Source organism: Atractosteus spatula, chromosome 5 (genome assembly GCF_055471065.1).
Source record: "Atractosteus spatula isolate fAtrSpa1 chromosome 5, fAtrSpa1.hap1, whole genome shotgun sequence".
Classification (NCBI taxonomy): Eukaryota; Metazoa; Chordata; class Actinopteri; order Semionotiformes; family Lepisosteidae; genus Atractosteus; species Atractosteus spatula.
The window spans coordinates 22,461,454-22,480,960 of NC_142710.1; the positions used below are offsets into that span (position 1 = coordinate 22,461,454).

The following is a 19,507-nucleotide window of genomic DNA, read 5'->3' on the forward strand; positions in this document are numbered from 1 at the left end:
TCAGCGCAAGCCAGCCATGATAGGAGTCTCATTTTCAGCAAATCAGCAGGGTAAACATGGGCCCTGCAAACAGCACTTGTTAAAGAGTACAATGTGCTAAACAGCTGCTACTTGCAAATGTTACAGTCATGCCATGGCGACCACGTTAACAGTGGGGTCAAGGGTCTTAATAAGAAAAGGTGAAAAGGATGTTTTTTGCAGGAGCAGTAAGGGGTTCTCTATCAGGCCTATATGCAGCACACAGTAAAGTAGGTAAACATAACCTAAGCTACAGCTTCACAAAGCCAACACAACAATTAGCCATAATGGCATTTTAAACATACCTTCTATTATGCAAAAAGGATGAAAATTGTTCCAGATATGAAAAAAGAGCAAGAATTTAGTACACATAGGCGACAGAAGAGAAAGGAGGGGACATTGTACAGAGGAAGAAGCAAATGAAGACATATACCTCTATGACACAGTTATCTGAAAGTCATGAAGGGTATCCTGATTCAGATTAGGATTTTTGCAGTCTATGGATTAAACATTACCATTTCTTCTACATTTATATTTCTGATCATGTGTTACCAATATGAACCAACCGAAAATTTTCTTTCAAAACATTGCTAAATATCTCATTTGAAAATGAATACATTTAAATGTACTTTTTCACTGTTAGGTAATAAATACAAAGAGATTAACATGTTTTAATTGTAATCTAAAGAACAGAAAATCCACTACAGAGGAAACACTACAGTAATAAAATGGCCTTTTATAACAGAAAATGTCATAGGAAATGGAATACAGCTGAAATCTGAAGGAAATTCGTAACCAAAGTAGTGCAAATACAGTGATTCTTCAGAAAAATAACAAATAACTTTTTTACAAACAGCAAAAAAGCAGAAATCACATACTGAATTACACTTTACAGTGTCATTCAGGTTTGAACTCCTCATCAGTCAACACTCAAGAACAGTGCCTTAAACACTTCCCCAATTAATTTCCATTCAGCCTTGCCTAAGGGCAGAACACAAAATGGATGTGCTGGTAGGCAGGTTTTCCCTCACGACAACTGTAGATTACATGACAGGCTAATGCAATGACAAACAATAGAGTGCCACTTTCAACAGAATGATTAATACTGCAGATAGCAGTGCTTACAAACTTATCACAGAACAAACTTTGTAGGTGGGTGTGAATGCTGAAACTCGTCAGCTCCTATCTTGCCCATATTACCAGCAACAAGAGTAATTATAATAATTAATGGGGAGAGGTGATAAACTTAACAATTACCCACCTGTGTCTTGGAGCCATGTGTTTCTCAAACTCCCCATTCATTAGCTTACACTTCTATCTTTTGCCCTGTCAATTAGGAACATTGTAGTTGCTGTTCAGTCACATGTCAGGGGTGATATGATAATGGCCACAGTGACCAGGTTTGGTTTGGCAAAACCTGCCGGATTACATTGTGCTTTATTTTGTTGGCAACTGTTGCTGCTGAGAGATGATTCAATACAAGAGCAAGAGGAATCACATTAAGATCAGAATAAATCTGAATAAAGAGACTGGAAATTGATATATATTGTTTTTGTGCTGAACTGCTAACACTAAATACTAAGTCATATTCCTCATTTCCTTCTTAAATGTAATATTTAATTAAAACTTTTCAGAATTGATCTGTGTGAGGCCAGATAAAAGTGGGGGTTCAGAAAAAAATTTTCTGAATTAATTAATACAATTTCATGTTTCCCATTGTTTTGAGTTTAAAACATGGTGGAAAGACAAGTTTAAATCTTGTGTTAATTTCCAGTGGTCAGGTAGAATACTGTCATATTTGCAAACCATTTTGTGTTTAAATTTAAAACTGTCAGATTTACATCTGCTCTCTAATAAACATCTGCTTTATGAGTGTTAGTCTTTAACACCTTGCTGCTCACATAAATCTGCCAAAAAGCTAACTAAGAATATAATTCTCAAAGAAAGATTAATGAATAATGAAATGCTTTAAAAGCATGTTTTATTCTTCAATAACACTAGGGATTGTGCTCTCTTTTAAATCTTACTCTGCACCTCTTAAACAAAGATTCCCATTACTGAGAGATGTGACAGAAGAATATACAACTACAACAAAATAGATTACTGTAAGTATGCCAGTGCCTGTAGTATTATTTAAGAATTGCAGTCAATATAATGCGATATTAAAATTTATAGCCAGTAGTTAAAGAACAACTTCCAATGTGGAAAACAAACGCATTGCTTATTTTCTTTGGACAATCAGAAACAACACTGCATTTTTTACAGAAAATCAAACTCATCCTTACACAACTTTGGGACAGACCCATTTAAATAAAGCTATAATTCCAATTAAAGTCTTCTTTGTCTGTTCTGCACAAATGATTTAAATATAAAAAAGTATAAATAATCCTGAAAACAAAAACATTATTTTTCTTTTCAGACAGAACGGTACAGTGTTATAAAGTGCAACATTTTCTCAAGATTTATTCAGCAATTGATTATGGTGGTATTATATACAAGACCTGTGTAAAGGAACTTCATACTGTTTTTAACTTAATAAGAGGGTTTCAAGTAAACAGTTAGTTGTGGTTAATTACTGCTGTATTTACTGGAGTGGAGTCTTAATTGACATTAAGAGGAAAAAATGCCAGCGCTACCTCAAATTACCCCTCTGCTAAAACACATAAAAGGCCAACAACCACCAATGAATCAGTGACCCATGGCAATCCAAGATTTTATTTCACATTTTGAGTTCATTTTGAGTTCATATGAACTTATATTTATATTTCACAGGAAGATTCATAGATCTATAACATTTTAACTAACATCCACAAGAGGTCACTATATAAAATTATGCATCCTGGGGTCAGACAACCAGATAGAGGAAATCCTGGGTACAAATGACAAAAGTCAATGTCAACACAGTGAATACCAGTTTTAAACCAATGTATGTCTGGTTTGCAATAGAAATGTATTGTTCTCCTGGATTTCTTTCTTTAGTGCTGTTGCTTTTCCCACGAGGAAAGTTACTCTCTACCACATCCTCATAGACTTGCTGAGTTTTGAAGATGTATGCTAACTTGCCAAAGTTGGTCTCAGCTTGGTCTCAGCTTCCTATTAAACACCAAACGGTGAAGAGACAACTGTATATCTCTGCTCTGCTCTCTCCAGAGCCGTCTAGACTTGGCAAACAGAGCGAAGGGGGAGATGCCATCCATTTTATTAGTGTAGCTCCATCACTACACTGCTCTAACTGCAAGATGATGCAGTACACACAGGCAGCATTTACCGTAATCAGCTTCAAATGGTATTCTAAATAACATTATTAGAAGCAGAATGAATAGGACGCTTGCTTCTGCCCTTCTCATTGTTCTTTAATTTCCCCAGTACTGGTTTTCATATTACATTTCGGAATCGATTTTGCCCAAGAATCTGAGATAATAGCAGTACTAAAAGCCCTTTCTTTAAATAAATCAAGTATATGAATAACAATTCCTTTTTTTAGACAAAAACTTTTTTTCAACCCCACATGCTGTTTTTACGGTTATGCTATTTACCAGATGACATCACAATTTGCCTCACCTTTCATTCGGAAACGATGCATTTTGGACTTTCCTATTTTAACTTCTATTACCATATGGGAGAAAAAGCAAATGTCTTACATTTCTTTAAAAGTAATTTGACTAATTATCAAAGCAATGATTTTCAATTCTTTTCCAATATAAACTTCAGATTGTAGAGAAATTACAAATAGAAATTATGCCATGGCTTTCCTACTAAAAGATCCAAAGGATAACCTTAATCCAGTTTAAGAATGGATTAAGTCAAATGCATCATAATAGCAAAAGAAACTGCCTGTAAAAGAAAGAATCCTAACCAGCAACAAACATACTTAAATTACATGAACTTTATTTATGAAAATCTAGACCTTAAGAACATAAGAAAAGTTATCAACAAGAGAGGGTTATCTGGTCCATCTAACTCATTTGGTAGTTACTAGCAAAGCAATCTAAGGATCCATTGTTTTAAAGAAACCAGGGTACTGGCTTCAACAGCATAGATGGGTAGTGGGTTCAAAGATGTCTCAATATACAGTACACACCTGCTGTACATGAGTCAGTTTATACTGTATGTACTATATTTACATGCTCATTATATTCTTTCACTTTCAAAGGAGGCCATTCTTTAATAAGCTACACAACCAGCTAAGTTGGATGTGTGCTTCTTTCAAGTGATACAAAGTCAAGAATGATCCCCTGAGAATTAATTCTGTTTTAGATAGTACTCCTGATTTAAACTGCTATAGTTAGCTGTTTCTGTACCCAACAAACAAATTGGCAGTGCATTTCAGTGGAAAGCCTGCAGTCTATCACAGGCATGCCACGGCCTCTGGCTGCCTGGCTCCAGGAACACCACTAACATGGGAAAGCCAAATTCAACACCAAGGTGTGCAGTGTTCACACTTGTCACAATGGACTCTGACTGATGACTTCTTGAGGGCAAACGATGTGAATTTACACCTTGTATCACATTCTTCAAATGCAAACACCGTCAATGACAATGTATCCCACCTCCCTACCTCCCAGTTCCAGTGTTCTTGCTTCCATTGCCAAGCTGGGCAAAGAAGATCCTGATTTGTTAACCCAGAAAACTGCCCCTTTCCCATCATAATGGCTTTTTCCAGAGTCTTAGTTGCTAAATTATTTTTCTTATACCCACCAAGTTTGGAATAACCAATGCAAACATTATACAACATTGCAACATTGCCATTAGAATTTTAAAGACATTCCCTGACAGGACTCAGAGATCCAGATAAAATCCAGGACTTCCATACAGAACAGTGCCTTTTCTGACCTGGCTATTTTCCTTATACAGTAAGTCAGGATCTTCATCACAGACCTCGGCTTGCAACTACGAACCCCCATTACCACACACAGAGAAGAATGAGGAAGTATAGGCAGACTCCTCTGAATCACAGACAACACAGCCCTGTATGAGAGGTTCAGCAATGGCTGAAGAAGTGGAATGTCTTTCACCAACAGCATACCTGAAAGCACCCAGGATTCAACAAGGAGTTTCTGTGTAGGTGGGAGCCAAGAGGACCCTGGCTGACTATTCTTATTCTCTGTGATACAGCGATAGCTAACCGTGTGCCACCAATTCTCACATCCCAGTCACAGTCGGCTAGTGACATGACTGAGGATCGAACCCAGATGAACCCCACAACCTGCACTCAGGTTAAGTGTAATCTAAAGTGTAATGTGTTTTTTAATGTAATCTAAATGACACTTTCAAATCTTCAATATCCTTATCCTTAATATTACTTATGACTTGGGAAAAATCTTAAAATCTAGTGTTCCCATTGTTTCAGTTTTTCAACAGTGTAGTTGAAATAATTACATTATTCAATGTAAAAGTACCTTAAAATTTATCTGAAAAAAAAAATATCTGCACAAAAATATATCAGTCCAGATTTGCTTGACCCTATTAACCCTCAAATCAGACAGAATTTGTCTGTTTTGTAATGGTCAAAGAACTATACAATCTGTGAACGACAATCCATAGTGCAAAAGTACATGTATTGAATATGCTAAGGTGATGCCATTTCTTTAAACGATTAATTATAAAAGGACAATAAATCCAACTGATGTCACTTATGCAAAGTAATGCAAATAGGACCCGTGATTAAGACATCTAGTCATTTAAAACACAGTGCACCTGCCAAAACCTTGACCTATGACACCTGCTCAGTTTATCAAGCAATTATTGTTTGATTACAGCATTTCATTATCTTTACTGATTGAGTAAGTCCCAGCACTAAAGGTCAACTGACATTATCGCACAAACAACAAAATACATTTCATGTAATAATAGTATGCTTTCCTGTTTGAACGAGGTAATTGCAAATTGATTTGTTTGACTTAAAATTATAGTGTCTCCAACATATTTTCCACTGTATTTAAAATGCTAAGGTCATCCAGAAACATACTGCACTTAATTTCCAGTATCTGAGATTTAGCTACTGTATACATTAGTGGTGCAACGTAGTTCAAACCCTGTCCAGGTCAGCAGACAGTGGGTTGTTTCAGCATTAGAGTTGATTACTGCTGATTCTCTCTTGTTATAGGTGTAATAGTTGAAAGAGCAATGAAAATAGTGGTGGACAAACTGTGAAGAACTTCGCACCAAATGTTTCCACTAAGCACATCTAATGTAAACCCTAGCAAAAACCATTAGTTAATGTTACAAAGTATTAGTCAAGCTGGAGGATGTGCAACATTTTTTTCATGCGTAGTACAATCAAGGTCAAATGTTTCAGCTGTGCTGGGTGGAATGTCTAGTCATCGTGGCTCTTTGTAGTGACTGACTCTCCTCTATAGTGCCTTAAGCCATTGATACAGGCCCTGCAATTGTGTCTTTTCATAATATATAAGGACAGAAACCATCTGATTAAGGGAACTTAATTTTCGACTCTTCAGATTCAACTTAATTTTTTACTAAAGTATAATCACTGTAACACTGTTTTAAAAACTCTTTGGCTAATGATTTTTTTTTCCCTGACGGGTTTATAAGTCAAGGTTTTTCAAAAGAAAGCCAAAGCAAAGAGAAGGCATATTGTAAACATTTGTATTGGGCACATCATTCTGGGTGTCTAGCTACTTCCCCTTTACCAGCAAAGCGCTTTGAGTGGAGTGTCCAGAAAAGCGTTATATAGCGTAAGCAATTATTATTATTATTACTTCCTATAAAGCACCTGAGTAAAATTATATATATGCAATATTTTAAACATGCAGTAATATTCTAGATAAACATAAATCTTGATTCCTTTAGATGGGCTTTCTAACATTAAGCTCAGACACATTTCAATCACAACACATTTTAAAGCCAGTAAAAATATTTTTTTGTATAATTTCTGAATGAAAGCACCCCGATTTGAAGATTACATTAAAATATACATTTACCTTGGAGGAAAGGAGATCTCAAGCTCATACAGCCGATCTTTAAACACAGACAGCTCTTTGTCAAACTCTAACAGCTGAAAAGAGATAAAAAGTTAGAGGTGATAAAGAGCAGCAGAGATCATCCTAAGGAGAATAAAGTTCATAGAGAGTGTTATGTGCCTATGCGTGTTTGTTTTACGTTTTCATAGGTTCCAAGCACAAGAGAGATTATTTAACTGCCACACTTGCCAGGATGAAAACATCTACATACACATAAAGGGGGAGAAGGTCTGGCAGACAAACGTCCTGAAAGCAAAAAGGGCATATTTTAATAGATTTATTTCAATAAAATAAACTAATCTTTAGCATCTATTTATTTTATAACTGATAACCGATAAAACATTTTTATAGGTTGATTTATGGATACCGGTTATTTTAAATAACATCTGCAAAGTTGTGTCATTTTTATGCAAGGTAAAAGCAGCACCATTTTCCTACTGTTAAGTCTGAAATCTCTTTAATGCTGCCATATCAGCCTTGTATGTAAGTGACTGTTTAATGGCTGAAAAGCATTTAAAGTACCGAATGGAAGCCTGAACGACTTGCTTCATGCCAGTTGCACATCTTCTCATTCTGGCAAGTGTGCCATTGCAATAACCCCCTTTTTATGATGGCTGCATGTTTGCCCGGCGTCCATTAATCATGTCCCATCTCACAGCTGTGCTGATACCACTGTAGGAGAAGCAGCAGTTCAGATTGATATTAGATTATGTCCCTCTCTCCCCCCTGCTACCTCATAAATCATTTGTGAAAAGTGCAATTAGCAGCTACTTGTACACATTAATTATCCATGTGAAATGCAGGTACCTTAGACACCTGATTCAGCTCTCTATCTCTGGCTCAGCCCTAAAATGGACCCTGCAGAGCTTATAGCAGTCACACAGAGGGTGGCAATGTCCATGGAGGCCAGCACCCACTGATCTATCGATCTATAAATCAATCTGTAATTCCTTCCATCAATTCATCCACCTGTCATAAGATGATTTCCTTTGCTTTCACAGTCTCCTTAACCAGTACACACAAAATATTAGCTGTATGTTACATAATGAATTTAGAACTGAGAAGTTCTACAGCAGCGTAGTGTGTGGACTATGTGGGAAGTCTAAAATCTGTGACAGTATGAAGCTGGTCCTTCCAATGTAACTTAATCCAGCCAGTGGTGTAGAACAGTAGCCATTACTCTTAAGGCGCTACAGTCCAAAGGCAGAGCCTCCCTAGATCAGAAGGTGATATTTGCAGCATTCATCAAACTCATCCTGCCTGGGCCACTCGAGAATTCACAAGCTGTGAATGAGAAATGAAGTTTGGGAGACAGCAGGGAACGTATGCTTGTGTGTGCCACCTAAAAATGACAGATTATTTGTGAAACAGAATTTGTTAGACATCTAGACCATGTACACATGTGCATTTAGTCTGGATATGTATATTCAGCAGCAAAAATACGTTTTTTTTTCAATCTGCGACATTATGAAGACAAGATGTAGCAATTAAGATACAGAGCAGTTTACTGTTGGGCAATGCTTGGTGTATTTGTTTTTTAGGAGATCTTGGGTACAAAGTGAAAGTTGTGAAATTCATTTAGGTGGCAGATAAAGCCTGAGGCTGAAATTTCACACTACATTTCATCTCAGGTCAATTAAGCATAATGATTTGCTGGTTTGACGGGTCAGCAGTAAAATCAAAGCCTATATAGGTTCAAGGGCTCATTGCATTATGAAGCTGCAGTTTATCAGAAAGAATTGACCTTGAAGTTTAGTAATAGAAGCAATGGAAGCACTGAGCAATGACACATATGGAAAACGTCAGTGGTAATCAAAACGCATTTGACAGAAATTTAAGTATTTACCTTTCATAACAATATAAAGCAGAAAATATTCATCATTAGACAAAAAACTTCACCTGTACTATCTTTGTGACCTGCCTTATAGAGTTGTCTAAAATGTAATTGTGATTTGATTTACAAGTTGTCAAATACCATCCTGGATAACACCTGCTGACATTACAGGCCATCAATAAGGGTACAGGTTAAAGGTCATTTAATTTTATTTTTTTAACCTCAGATTTGCTTTCATTGCAAGGTCATAGTTTTTCTTCTTTTTATATTGTGATCACTATGTTTTGTGCTACCACAAACCATCTACCATCATTTTGAATGCTGAAATAATGATAATTTCACAATTTACCTCTTAATTACTTAGGATATTTGTTTTATTTATTTCAAATTAGAATGAGCAAATTTAACAAATTTTAAAATTAAGAACTCAAGGAACATGATAAACAATCGTAAATATTATTTAAGGTGCACTTTGAATCTTTTTTGCTCTTAATTGTGTGAGGGTTTGCTACAGCAGTAATCAATAATCCCAAAAACACGACACACACACCATTTACAGATGTGGACTGTCATAAGAAATATATCCAAGGAGAGCTGTGGAGTGCTTATATATATTTCAACAAGGTCACATTTTATTTAGAACTTTGGTATATTACTACTTAACACCTGTGACAGCTAAAATATTAAACAAGTTCTGTTCCTTTTTTTCCAAAGGTGTTGCATCCTAAAAGCATTCTGGGAAGATGACTTAGAAGCACTGTTGACAGAAAAGTTCATCACTAGCGCAAGGAGTGCCCCTGTGCATAAATCCTGCTGCTACTGAAGAGACATCACACAGATAAAGTTAAAATAAAAAGATACTGAAAAAAAATCAATCGCACTTGAGGAGACACAGCAGAGACCCACGCACACACGCTGCTTCAGCCCCCTGCCCGCCAAGCCTTGTAAGGCCTGCAAAGATTCCCAAACACTACTGCAGAGCAGCAGAGGAAAATTTAATCTTCCCAAATACTCATCAGAGCACTCCATCCTGGCAGTCTGACAGCCTCACTTATAATTAATTATACAATTTCGATGGGAATATCGACTAAACAAACCTATAAATCATAGGAAAAGTCAATAGGCATGGACACATTCAATCATGTCCCAACCAATGATTACTCCTCTCAAAATACAATAATTATTTTCGAGAGCTGGCTTGAATTAAATTTCTGTCAGGCCAGTACAAGTCTAGTAGTTGATGAAGGATGCAATGGATTTTTTTTTTTGAATTGGGTGTAGGGGACATTTATCCTTTTCGAAAGGTAGTTTGTTTTATAAGGATCACAACACTTTGTGTTTAACTAGACCATGACGATTAGATTATCTCTGATGGCTCATTATATCATTTATCTTTCCGTGTGTAGTCGATCTGGAAGAGCACCTACGTCTCCCTCCTTCTAAAACAGGCATGTGTATGGATGAAAACAGACACAGCTCTTTAAATGTAACTATCTGATTGAAGAAAAAATGAAGCTAGTAATCTGTAATTCAAAAAACCATGGGCAGATCATAAATTGCCTGACACTGGGATGTACGTTTATTAATAGAAATGACCTTGTTTCAGTTATGACATTGTATGTAGACCTTAAAGCATAGTTAACTTCTATTAATTTGTAATAAACTGATCTCTATTAAAATGTAAGTACTAGTGTTTATCTTATCTGATAATTTATCATTCACCATTTTAGACACTATTAGAAAAGTATTTGACCTTTTCAGGAACTCAAACAAGTAAAGACTGGAAACAACCAGGATATGAACAATCAGATCTTTATCGTTATGGTCACAATGGCAGCCACTGTAGACATTATCTTTTTATATTTCAGCTTATTGATTTTTTTTCTAGCTTTAATTCTTCCCTGGGGCTTGTGACTAACCTTCTCTTAGTCTTCTGCAAAAAGACAGACATTACTTTAAATTAAGACGAATGCTCGATTTTTTTAGTTCTGGGCACCTTATAAAACCTGTGTGTTCACAATTTTAAATACACTGAAAATTCACAGAGAAGTCACCTTAAACTATCCAATCATGTATGCACTGTTACATTATACATTAGATAGATAAACTGTATTAATATTATATAAAACCTTACCAGTGTTCCATTGTTTTCTCGGAAAACATCTTGGTTAATATAATCAAAAAGCTTCTTTTCAAGTTGAAGCACAACCTAAAAAATGAAAGTGGCACATAATTCAGAAAACAAACTGTACAGATTTATAACACTGATTATACAGTATATATATATCTCAAAGATTATATACAAATTTCACCAATTTCACCAAAAAACCAATGTGTAAAGTGCTCATGTACATAATCCAAAATTAACTTTACAGAAAAATACATTAATGATACAATCTCAAATTCCAGATATGTGATACTGCACTGTTTAAAAGTTTTCATCTAAATTCTGGTCTCAATCAAGACCCACTTATTGCAGTTTCTCTTTCATTTTTTCTGTGTTTCAGAAACTCTTTTGCGGTTGTATGTTTCCATAGTTAACAAATAGTTACCCGATCACTAAGACAAGAATTATAGGTAGACATTTTTGCATCATAATCTAACATATACATTTTTGGTTACTTTGGGGAAAACGATATAAAAAGATGGAATTTGTTCATAGGTGGCATGTTTTACATTAGACTTTAAATATAGAAAGAAATTACAGTTTGGAACAATGAGCAGTCTCTATAGAAAATCTCTACCATTACTTTGATCAGTTAAAAACTTGGAAGTACCTTTCGGTCATTATCCAGCTCTCGGAATATTAACTTGTCTACCTCATTGGTATCGGCTGCTCGAATGGTCTGCATCGTTGCTGAAGAACAAAGACTCTGAAGGAAAAGGAAAGTTACTAAATACCTGCAACGGCATTAATCTGGTAACTCATCACAAAATTAGTTGTTGCAAACCTCTCTGCAATGTCTGAGGCTATTGCATTCAGGTTGGATGCAACTGACTTTAAAACCCAAAATATAAAGTCAGGAGAGAGGTTATCAAGAATGAAACTTGGATACCAGTAAGGAAAAATGAAATTGAAACAGAATCACATATAAAATAAACAAACATTAATAAAAATAACAAACTCTGTCCAGTTCATACATATTTTTAAAAATACAAATAGGCTTTGAGTCACAATTTTTCTTTGTCAAATTTTAAAGAACATAGGTGTCTTAAGAGAAGGAGATGATTTGACAGGATGGACTTAAAACAACAGGGTATACCCTCATAATCAAATTAATCTTAGTCTGTCCAGGTAGTGAGACCAGTTGTTCTTTTTGAAACCGTTTTTTGAAATGAGCCCCAGTTCATCAAAAAGCAGTAGATTGAGGTTCAACTATGATTTCCAGTTCCCACCACCTGAACTGGAAAATCAAAAATTGTGACTACACATTTTAATCATTCAAATGAAGCCGAAAAACAGCTTTTCTGCAATGCATCGTGACCTCTAGAGCTAAGGTATGGTTAAATTTCCTTTTGTAGCCTCTTTTAACAATTAGTTAAACATTTTACCATCTGTGTTTGAAGACACTTTAGAATGAGATAATCCACCACAACCGTTCCCATACCACACTGCTGTGACACTGGGTGCTTTAAATTCAAAGCACAGATTAGTTAATCAGGTCAAGCCAATATAAGAAAAAAAAGGTCTTTAGACTGAAATGTCACAAATCAGTCCTGGTTGCCTGAAATGGCACACCAGATTAGAACAAACACCCGAACAAACTTAAAGCGGAACAACCCTCCGAGCCTCTAAAGCTGGTTTCTAAAGCCCTAACAAATCGCTCCATCTTTCACTCATTTAAACTTTCCAAACGAAGGGTCAATATGGTCCCCTGGCATCCAAATGCTAATGCGCTTAAGTGCGCTTAAGCAGCTTTCTGCAATGAATGGGCCAAAGAAGGGCTAAAAAGGGCAAGTCAGAGTTACTTTCACTGTCAAAAAGTCATTGTAGCCACCCCGGTTGAGACAACAATTCAGGAAATTCATTATATTTTTTATTATTAAAAAAAGCAAGGAATGGGTTTACAGATTTGCTATCTGCTAAATTCAGGATTTCGATCCAGAATATAAATTAAGTATGCTACAAAAAGGACATGGCCTTCAAATCTGCCTCGAAAAAAAAAGAAAAGGAAAAAAAGTTATCGTATTCAAATTAGCCTTTCGAGATGCTGACTTTTACAAGCTTTTGGCTTACTTATTCTTTTCAGAATCCCCTCCTGTCAGCTTCACAAATCCAAAAACCAGCCAACCAGAAATCTCTCGGTATTTCAGCTCAGGCTTCTCCACCAATACTTATTTAAATAAAATACTATAGATTTAGGGTAAAAATAGTTTCCCCATTCATGTTAAAATTGATTCTATAATCCAGTGAATGAACCCTATGCCAAGTGTTTATCAATTATTGGACGCCACAGTCAAAGTTACTTGTCAGTAGTGATGGACATTCCCCACCCATGTCTATATGCATGACCACTACTCTGCACACAGTGGCATGAAGTAATGCTTTAGATTTAGAATTAATCAGCTGATTTAGATTCTTTTCTGTTTATCCAAAGCTTCTGACCTTTTAAAAGTTTGTGCAATTGTTGTTTTTCTGTCATTTAGTTTTTAACTTAGAGAACCACACAATTAATTCCATTATTTCTATATTTTTTAATAAAATGTATACAGAGATTGTAGTTGAATCATGCACAGCTGTTAAGAGTCTTGTCAAGACATTCATTTGTAAATGAAAGTTTAACTTGTTCACGGAACACGTGATATGGCTTCAGTTTTCCGAAAGAGCTTGCCTTATGTTTAAGTTCATGTCCCTGAAAAGAGAATGATTGAAGTCCTACTAAAGTTCACTCTGATATGAATTGAATATGGTTTGAAGTCTCATAAGACCATGACAATGACGGATTACATCATCATTAAAAGAAATAGTCTGTTTTGTGATTGAGATCACAATTTAAAATCCCTGAAAGAAATGGAAGGTGCAATGTAATAGACTTCCACAAGGTAGAGATTGCAAATGTAAGTGAACAGAAAGATGACAAATGTAGGTGAAACAATAGTAACAGAATGTCTCTGACTGGTGTGGTGAAGGACTATATTAACTGCAGATGTCATTCACGAAAATACAGCAACAGTTGCATGAGTCAGCATAAGAATGTAACTTATTTAGTTGTATGAGCTATACAGTGAGTACAGGGAGTACTGCACTGCTTCCCAATCTCCAGCTGGAGAGTACAGTCTCAGTCAGGGACAACACAGAGCATTGTGCAGAGAAAACAATTATGGAGGTCCACAAAAGAAACACTGAAGATGCTGAATTTCAGTCTCTGTTCTTAATAGGCTAAATTTATTACAAAGTACATGAGAACGGAAAGACAAATAGTATAGTAATATGAAGTGTATCCTCAGTGCTAAATATTCCAGGTATAAGTTAGCTAGAAGGCAGATGATCACCACGAGTTAACCTAGAAAACATTTCCCTACTTGCTGAAAATGAAACAGTAATAGATATAGTTGACTGCTGATTTCAATAAAAAACAAGTCTTCTCTTTCACTGTCCAAGCAGCATGCCAATCAAAGCATGAAAGAACATAATCTAAATTACATCTAAACATGTTCTTATTTCCAAAATGATATTAACATAACTGATTTATCAGGAACTAGTGTTTCATTTAAAACTCGAGGATAAGAAAAAGGCTCGAGGATAAAAAAAAGATTAGAAAGACAGGCAGGAAACAGAAATCCCTAAAACATGTTTTAAAACTATGACCTTTTACTCCTTGGTGCCCTTGGCTGTAATAGAAGTACAAAACAACTTGGAGTTGGACATTTCCTTTCTGTACTGTTTAGAGAAGAAGAAAGTTCCTAGATTAATCTTAATACCAATCAGATTAGCAGTTCCTAAAGTATGGCTAAAAATGTGTGTCCTAATCACAAAAGGGGTAACTCTATTATATCTTGATCTTGGGGATAATCTCATCCTCACCCGACTAGGAAATAGACTAGGAAACCTTTCTTTTCCCCTATTGCAACCCGCTGTCTCAAGGAACATCCTCTTGTTTTCTTTAAAAGAAAAGGGTTAAACAAAATCCACATCAGATCAAGGGGCACCAACAGTAAATGGGAAACTCTAATATTGCCTCAGATCTAGTGCAACTGACACTGAGAAGTAGCCCAGAAGGAATCTTCTAAACTGCACATGAAGAGCATAGTCTTATATCCCAAACAGGATTGCATTTGTCATTAGCAGGTTTCTTGACTCACCTGAAGATGAATACACATCACCATACACTACAGCCCTCACACACTGTTTAATGATGTAAGAATTCTCAAACACCCTTAAGACCTCACTACAGTGTGACTTTTACACTCTCTATATTCACCAATATATTCTTTTTCTAGGTACTTCTATAATAAATCACAGATGGATGACAATATTTTATCTATACAGAGTGAGTTACAATTGTATTCTTTTTTGTGTTTTATTTAAATAGCTTTAATTGTGGGCATGTGATATTCATGTATTCATGATAGACCCAAATCTATTAGGTCTATTATTTCAAACGTTTCTTTTGCATATTTTAAAATCTTTTTCGTTTTGTATTTTGTATCCCACCAGAGCAAAAGCTACATTTTAGACACTATGTGACTGCACTCATGTATAATATTGATTCACAAATACAGCAGGATACCAATGCATACAGAATACAAAAGCTAAGATAATCAAAGTACAGTAGTCTGAAGAATAATTTCTCTATGAACACAATAAATAGAGAGCATTGCCCTTTGTATAGCTGAGTAATAGCATTGTCTTAATGTACAATTATGTTTTACTATGAGAGACTGCCAACGATCCCAATTAGTGCCAACCATGGTAGCTTTTTTTTGTGATTGAGACATCTGTCTGCAGGAAAATGGGTGAGTGAACCAAAACACATTTCACTTTGCCTCCCTAACAACCATTAAATGGGAATGACATTAAATCACTATTGACCTGCACTGGATTCGATCCAAAAAACCTACAGTTTGTGTGAAAAGCTGCCTTTTCTGTTGCTAATTAATCCTGTTAAACTAAATATATTAATCAGGCATACAGAATGGGTGAAATATCAGGATTCTGAATGGATATGCAATCAGATGCCAACCTTACACACTGGTTTATATAGAATCAGCTGATTAGGTGATTTAATATTTGCATGATCCTTTTCTTGCTGAAAGCCCAATCCAGCCATTTAATAGAGTCATTCAGGACTACAGAAACACAGTGTAACTCACAGGTACAGAATCTGACAACTTAAGAAGTATGTTATTGGAGATCCTGATACCAATTCTGAAACTGAACCGTGCTAAGTATGTTAATATAACCTAATTCATCTTATGTATAATATCTGGGAAACTGCTTTAAAACAATTCCCCTCAGTCTTATCAATGCCATTCTTTCTGTGATATCTTCAGGTGCCATTAAACCAATTTGTCACCAGCCGGATAATGGACAGGCCACAAATCAGCAAGCTACAGAGAAGACCTGACAAGAGAGCTCAGTGTCACCACAGGAAAACATTTGTGTGCTCCCTGTCGAAGAGAGTTACCCCCTTTTTTAACTCATCTGCTGCCCCATTCTCCAGGGCCCTGGAGAACAAATTGCCCTCCTTTGCATCCTTTTCAGAGGCAGTGCAGCGCGCAAAGAATTGGTACTGAGCAGAAACACAAGGAACAGGGCCATAAAAATTCATCACTTTGGCCTCCTGACCTCACACTGCTGGGGTTCCAGACACACACCCGTCTCAGAATGAAGCACAGTCCTGGAGAGAGCAAATGAGCAGCTAGACTCGGCAAAAATTACTGACACACATACATACAGAAAAAAGGAAAAGCCCACCAGATGCTTCATTGTCTCTCACTTATTCTTTCTAAAGAAGTGTTTTCACATAAAAAGAAGGGCTCCACTACGTAGCATATTGGGTGGAATAAGTGGAGTTATTGTTTCAGGGCAGCTCTGTCACATTACTGACTTTAGTACAAAGAAGGGCTAATGAAAGATTTAATCCTCACCCCCCCACCACTCCTTTAAGTCAGCAGCTTAAAACCAATCATGACAGATGTCCACAAGACTGTTTAACATGCAAGATTCTTTAAACGTTCTCAAAGTAATAAAATGCTTATTTATTTCCTAGACATTGCCTTCCTGATAAATTTAAGTTAAAAGATATTCTAATGGCACTGCACACATGCTCATTTCCAGACCAGAGCTTAACTGTGCCAAGAAGTCTGCATCACCGTTTCTCAAATTAATGCCTATATTGAAAAGACATAACCAGTCAGAATCACTACAGAACTGGAACACTATGGTTACACTTCAGTATCTGCATATTTTTACAGTACTTCATCTAGATGTACCTATATTTAAAGATAAAGCCAGGAATTACTCATATGACATCAAAAAAGATTAGTTAATTTTCTTAATTGGATAGGTTCACTTCAACCAATTTATGAAATTCTTAGTCCAAGGTACGAATAATGTTTAAAAAGCAATTTACATTAGCCAACACCTTCTTAACAGGCTATTGATGAATCTATGAGAAGATATGCTCTGGGCCAATAAACTATTACAGTTCCTTACAATTCCGATCAATGAGATCACTGCAGACCAAATAATTGTAACTTACTCCTAACATTAACAGATGTAAAATATTTTTTTACTTCATACACATCTTCAACCTGCTTGCACCCTATTCTACCAGGACAGAATCCACCATGACCCTTAACAGGAATAAACTACTTCTTGATAACAGATGGAGAATTAGGTGGGTATATGTTCAAATGATCAGTTATATCTACAATGACTAGCAAACCATTTGTTGTGAAAATAATAATAACTGGGGATGTTTCTAGTATGAGAAAAGAATTTTTTTTCTCAGTTCAGTATAAGACTTCAACTGAATTAGCCTTAATTTAAAAACCACTAAACTGCTGTGCAATAATTTTATTAACATTATCAGCATTTGTACAAACCTGCAAGTCAAATTCTGCAATGTAGTTGAAGCGAAGTATGATGACTGGCTGTTTTTTTTTGCCTTGTGCTTGCTTACACCCTTTCATTTAAAAAACTGTTTGTCATTCAGCATGAAAATGTACCTTGATGTTATGTGACAAAAATAAAAGTACAGGACTAGATCTCACATCCAAAGACTAAACTGCGCTAAGCAACCATCTTGTGGGTGGGCTTTGTGATACATTTTACCAATTTTTCATGCCCATCCCTCTAAATGTGACCCTACTCCGAAGCCTTTATACCCCTGACAACTTCACGCAGAAAAACATGCAGCTCCTCTGATAGCATGAAATCGGGAACAAAAGCCCCTGTGGAAGAGAAGGGGGTAGTGAGGCACGGTACAGCCAGAGACCCGCCTGGCTGCAGCCAGAAACAGATGTTAGTTAAACCCTAACTTTGAGCAAGCTGAAAGGAAAGCCTTGTAGAAGAAATGGGCCTGAAACACATTGTTTTCAGGCATTTTAAAACAAAAAGAAAACTAAAAAAAAAAGCATGGGGCAATATGGCTGTCACAGATAAATTACAATACAAAGAGTGATATGGAGGCCATGAATGGTCAATGTGCCACTTTAGAGAGCTCTTAAATATTATCTGATGTTCTGTTTTCAGAGTTACCAGGGTGCTATTTAAACTGGCCCTTATAGGAGGTTTATATTTCTAATGAATGCATGAAGGAGAACTAGATGCTACACCTGTTAGGTCACCTTGTCTAGGTCTGAACATTTTTAAAAAAATTGTACATTCTGTATCTTTGGATCAACATGGCTCTGAAGTTGGATACGTTAAAATGTTGCATGAAGAAATGTGAACTGTTGCACAAAAGAGTTGAATTAACATTGATATATGCATAAATTAGATCTTAGACTGCCAGATGTAATTGAATTTTCTTGGGATATGGTGAATTTTGTGTATAATTCTGCTAACAACAAATTTGTGTTTCAGTTCTTTGAAATAGCAAGAGTAAAATATTTATTGCACATTTTGTAAATTTGTGTACAATGGTGTGATATTCCTGGGCTGAATTGGTCCCATAAAGACTGTGTGTATAGGAGGTAATTAAAATAGAGGTGATGTCGCTGACCCTTTAAGAGCTAGCTGATAAATAAGTCAGAGAGAAAAAGGCAAATATATTGTTACATAACTGTATAAAACAGCAATGACTGTCCCAGGAGCCACTTGGCACATATCGGAGGCCCTGAAAAAACTATTATTGTTCACTTGCAAAGCACCAGACTGCATTAGTCAAAAAATAGACTGACATCATACAAACAAGTACTATTGAGAAGCACAAAGACCTGCTTGTCTCTCAGAGTTGATGGTACATTTCATTGCACTAAATAAAAAAGGCACTATTATTAAGAGTTGTTTTCTATCAATTTTCCATGAGATGTGATATAAAAATACTCCCACCAGAACATTCTACTATGACTAAATGTGATAAAACCAGCAATTTTGAAATAATAACACCTACAGTCTATTAATTTGTACTAACAAACATGCTAGACACCAATTAAAGACATTCAGAAGAAACTATGGGACAGTACAATGTTTGGATAAAATTATAAAATTATATTTCTTAATTTA

At 35.9% G+C, this 19,507-nt stretch overlaps 1 protein-coding gene across 1 annotated transcript in view; it reads right to left on the minus strand.

The window, feature by feature from the left end:
* The window catches only part of inpp5a (inositol polyphosphate-5-phosphatase A), a 145,455-nt gene that overhangs the window by 7,559 nt on the left and 118,389 nt on the right, over nucleotides 1–19,507 (minus strand). The window contains exons 10-12 of the mRNA XM_088916039.1: nucleotides 11,610–11,705; nucleotides 10,967–11,041; nucleotides 6,960–7,033 (exon numbers count right to left, since the gene is read on the minus strand). Coding sequence (XP_088772165.1) covers nucleotides 6,960–7,033; nucleotides 10,967–11,041; nucleotides 11,610–11,705 — 245 coding nt within the window. The remainder of the gene's footprint in view (nucleotides 1–6,959; nucleotides 7,034–10,966; nucleotides 11,042–11,609; nucleotides 11,706–19,507) is intronic.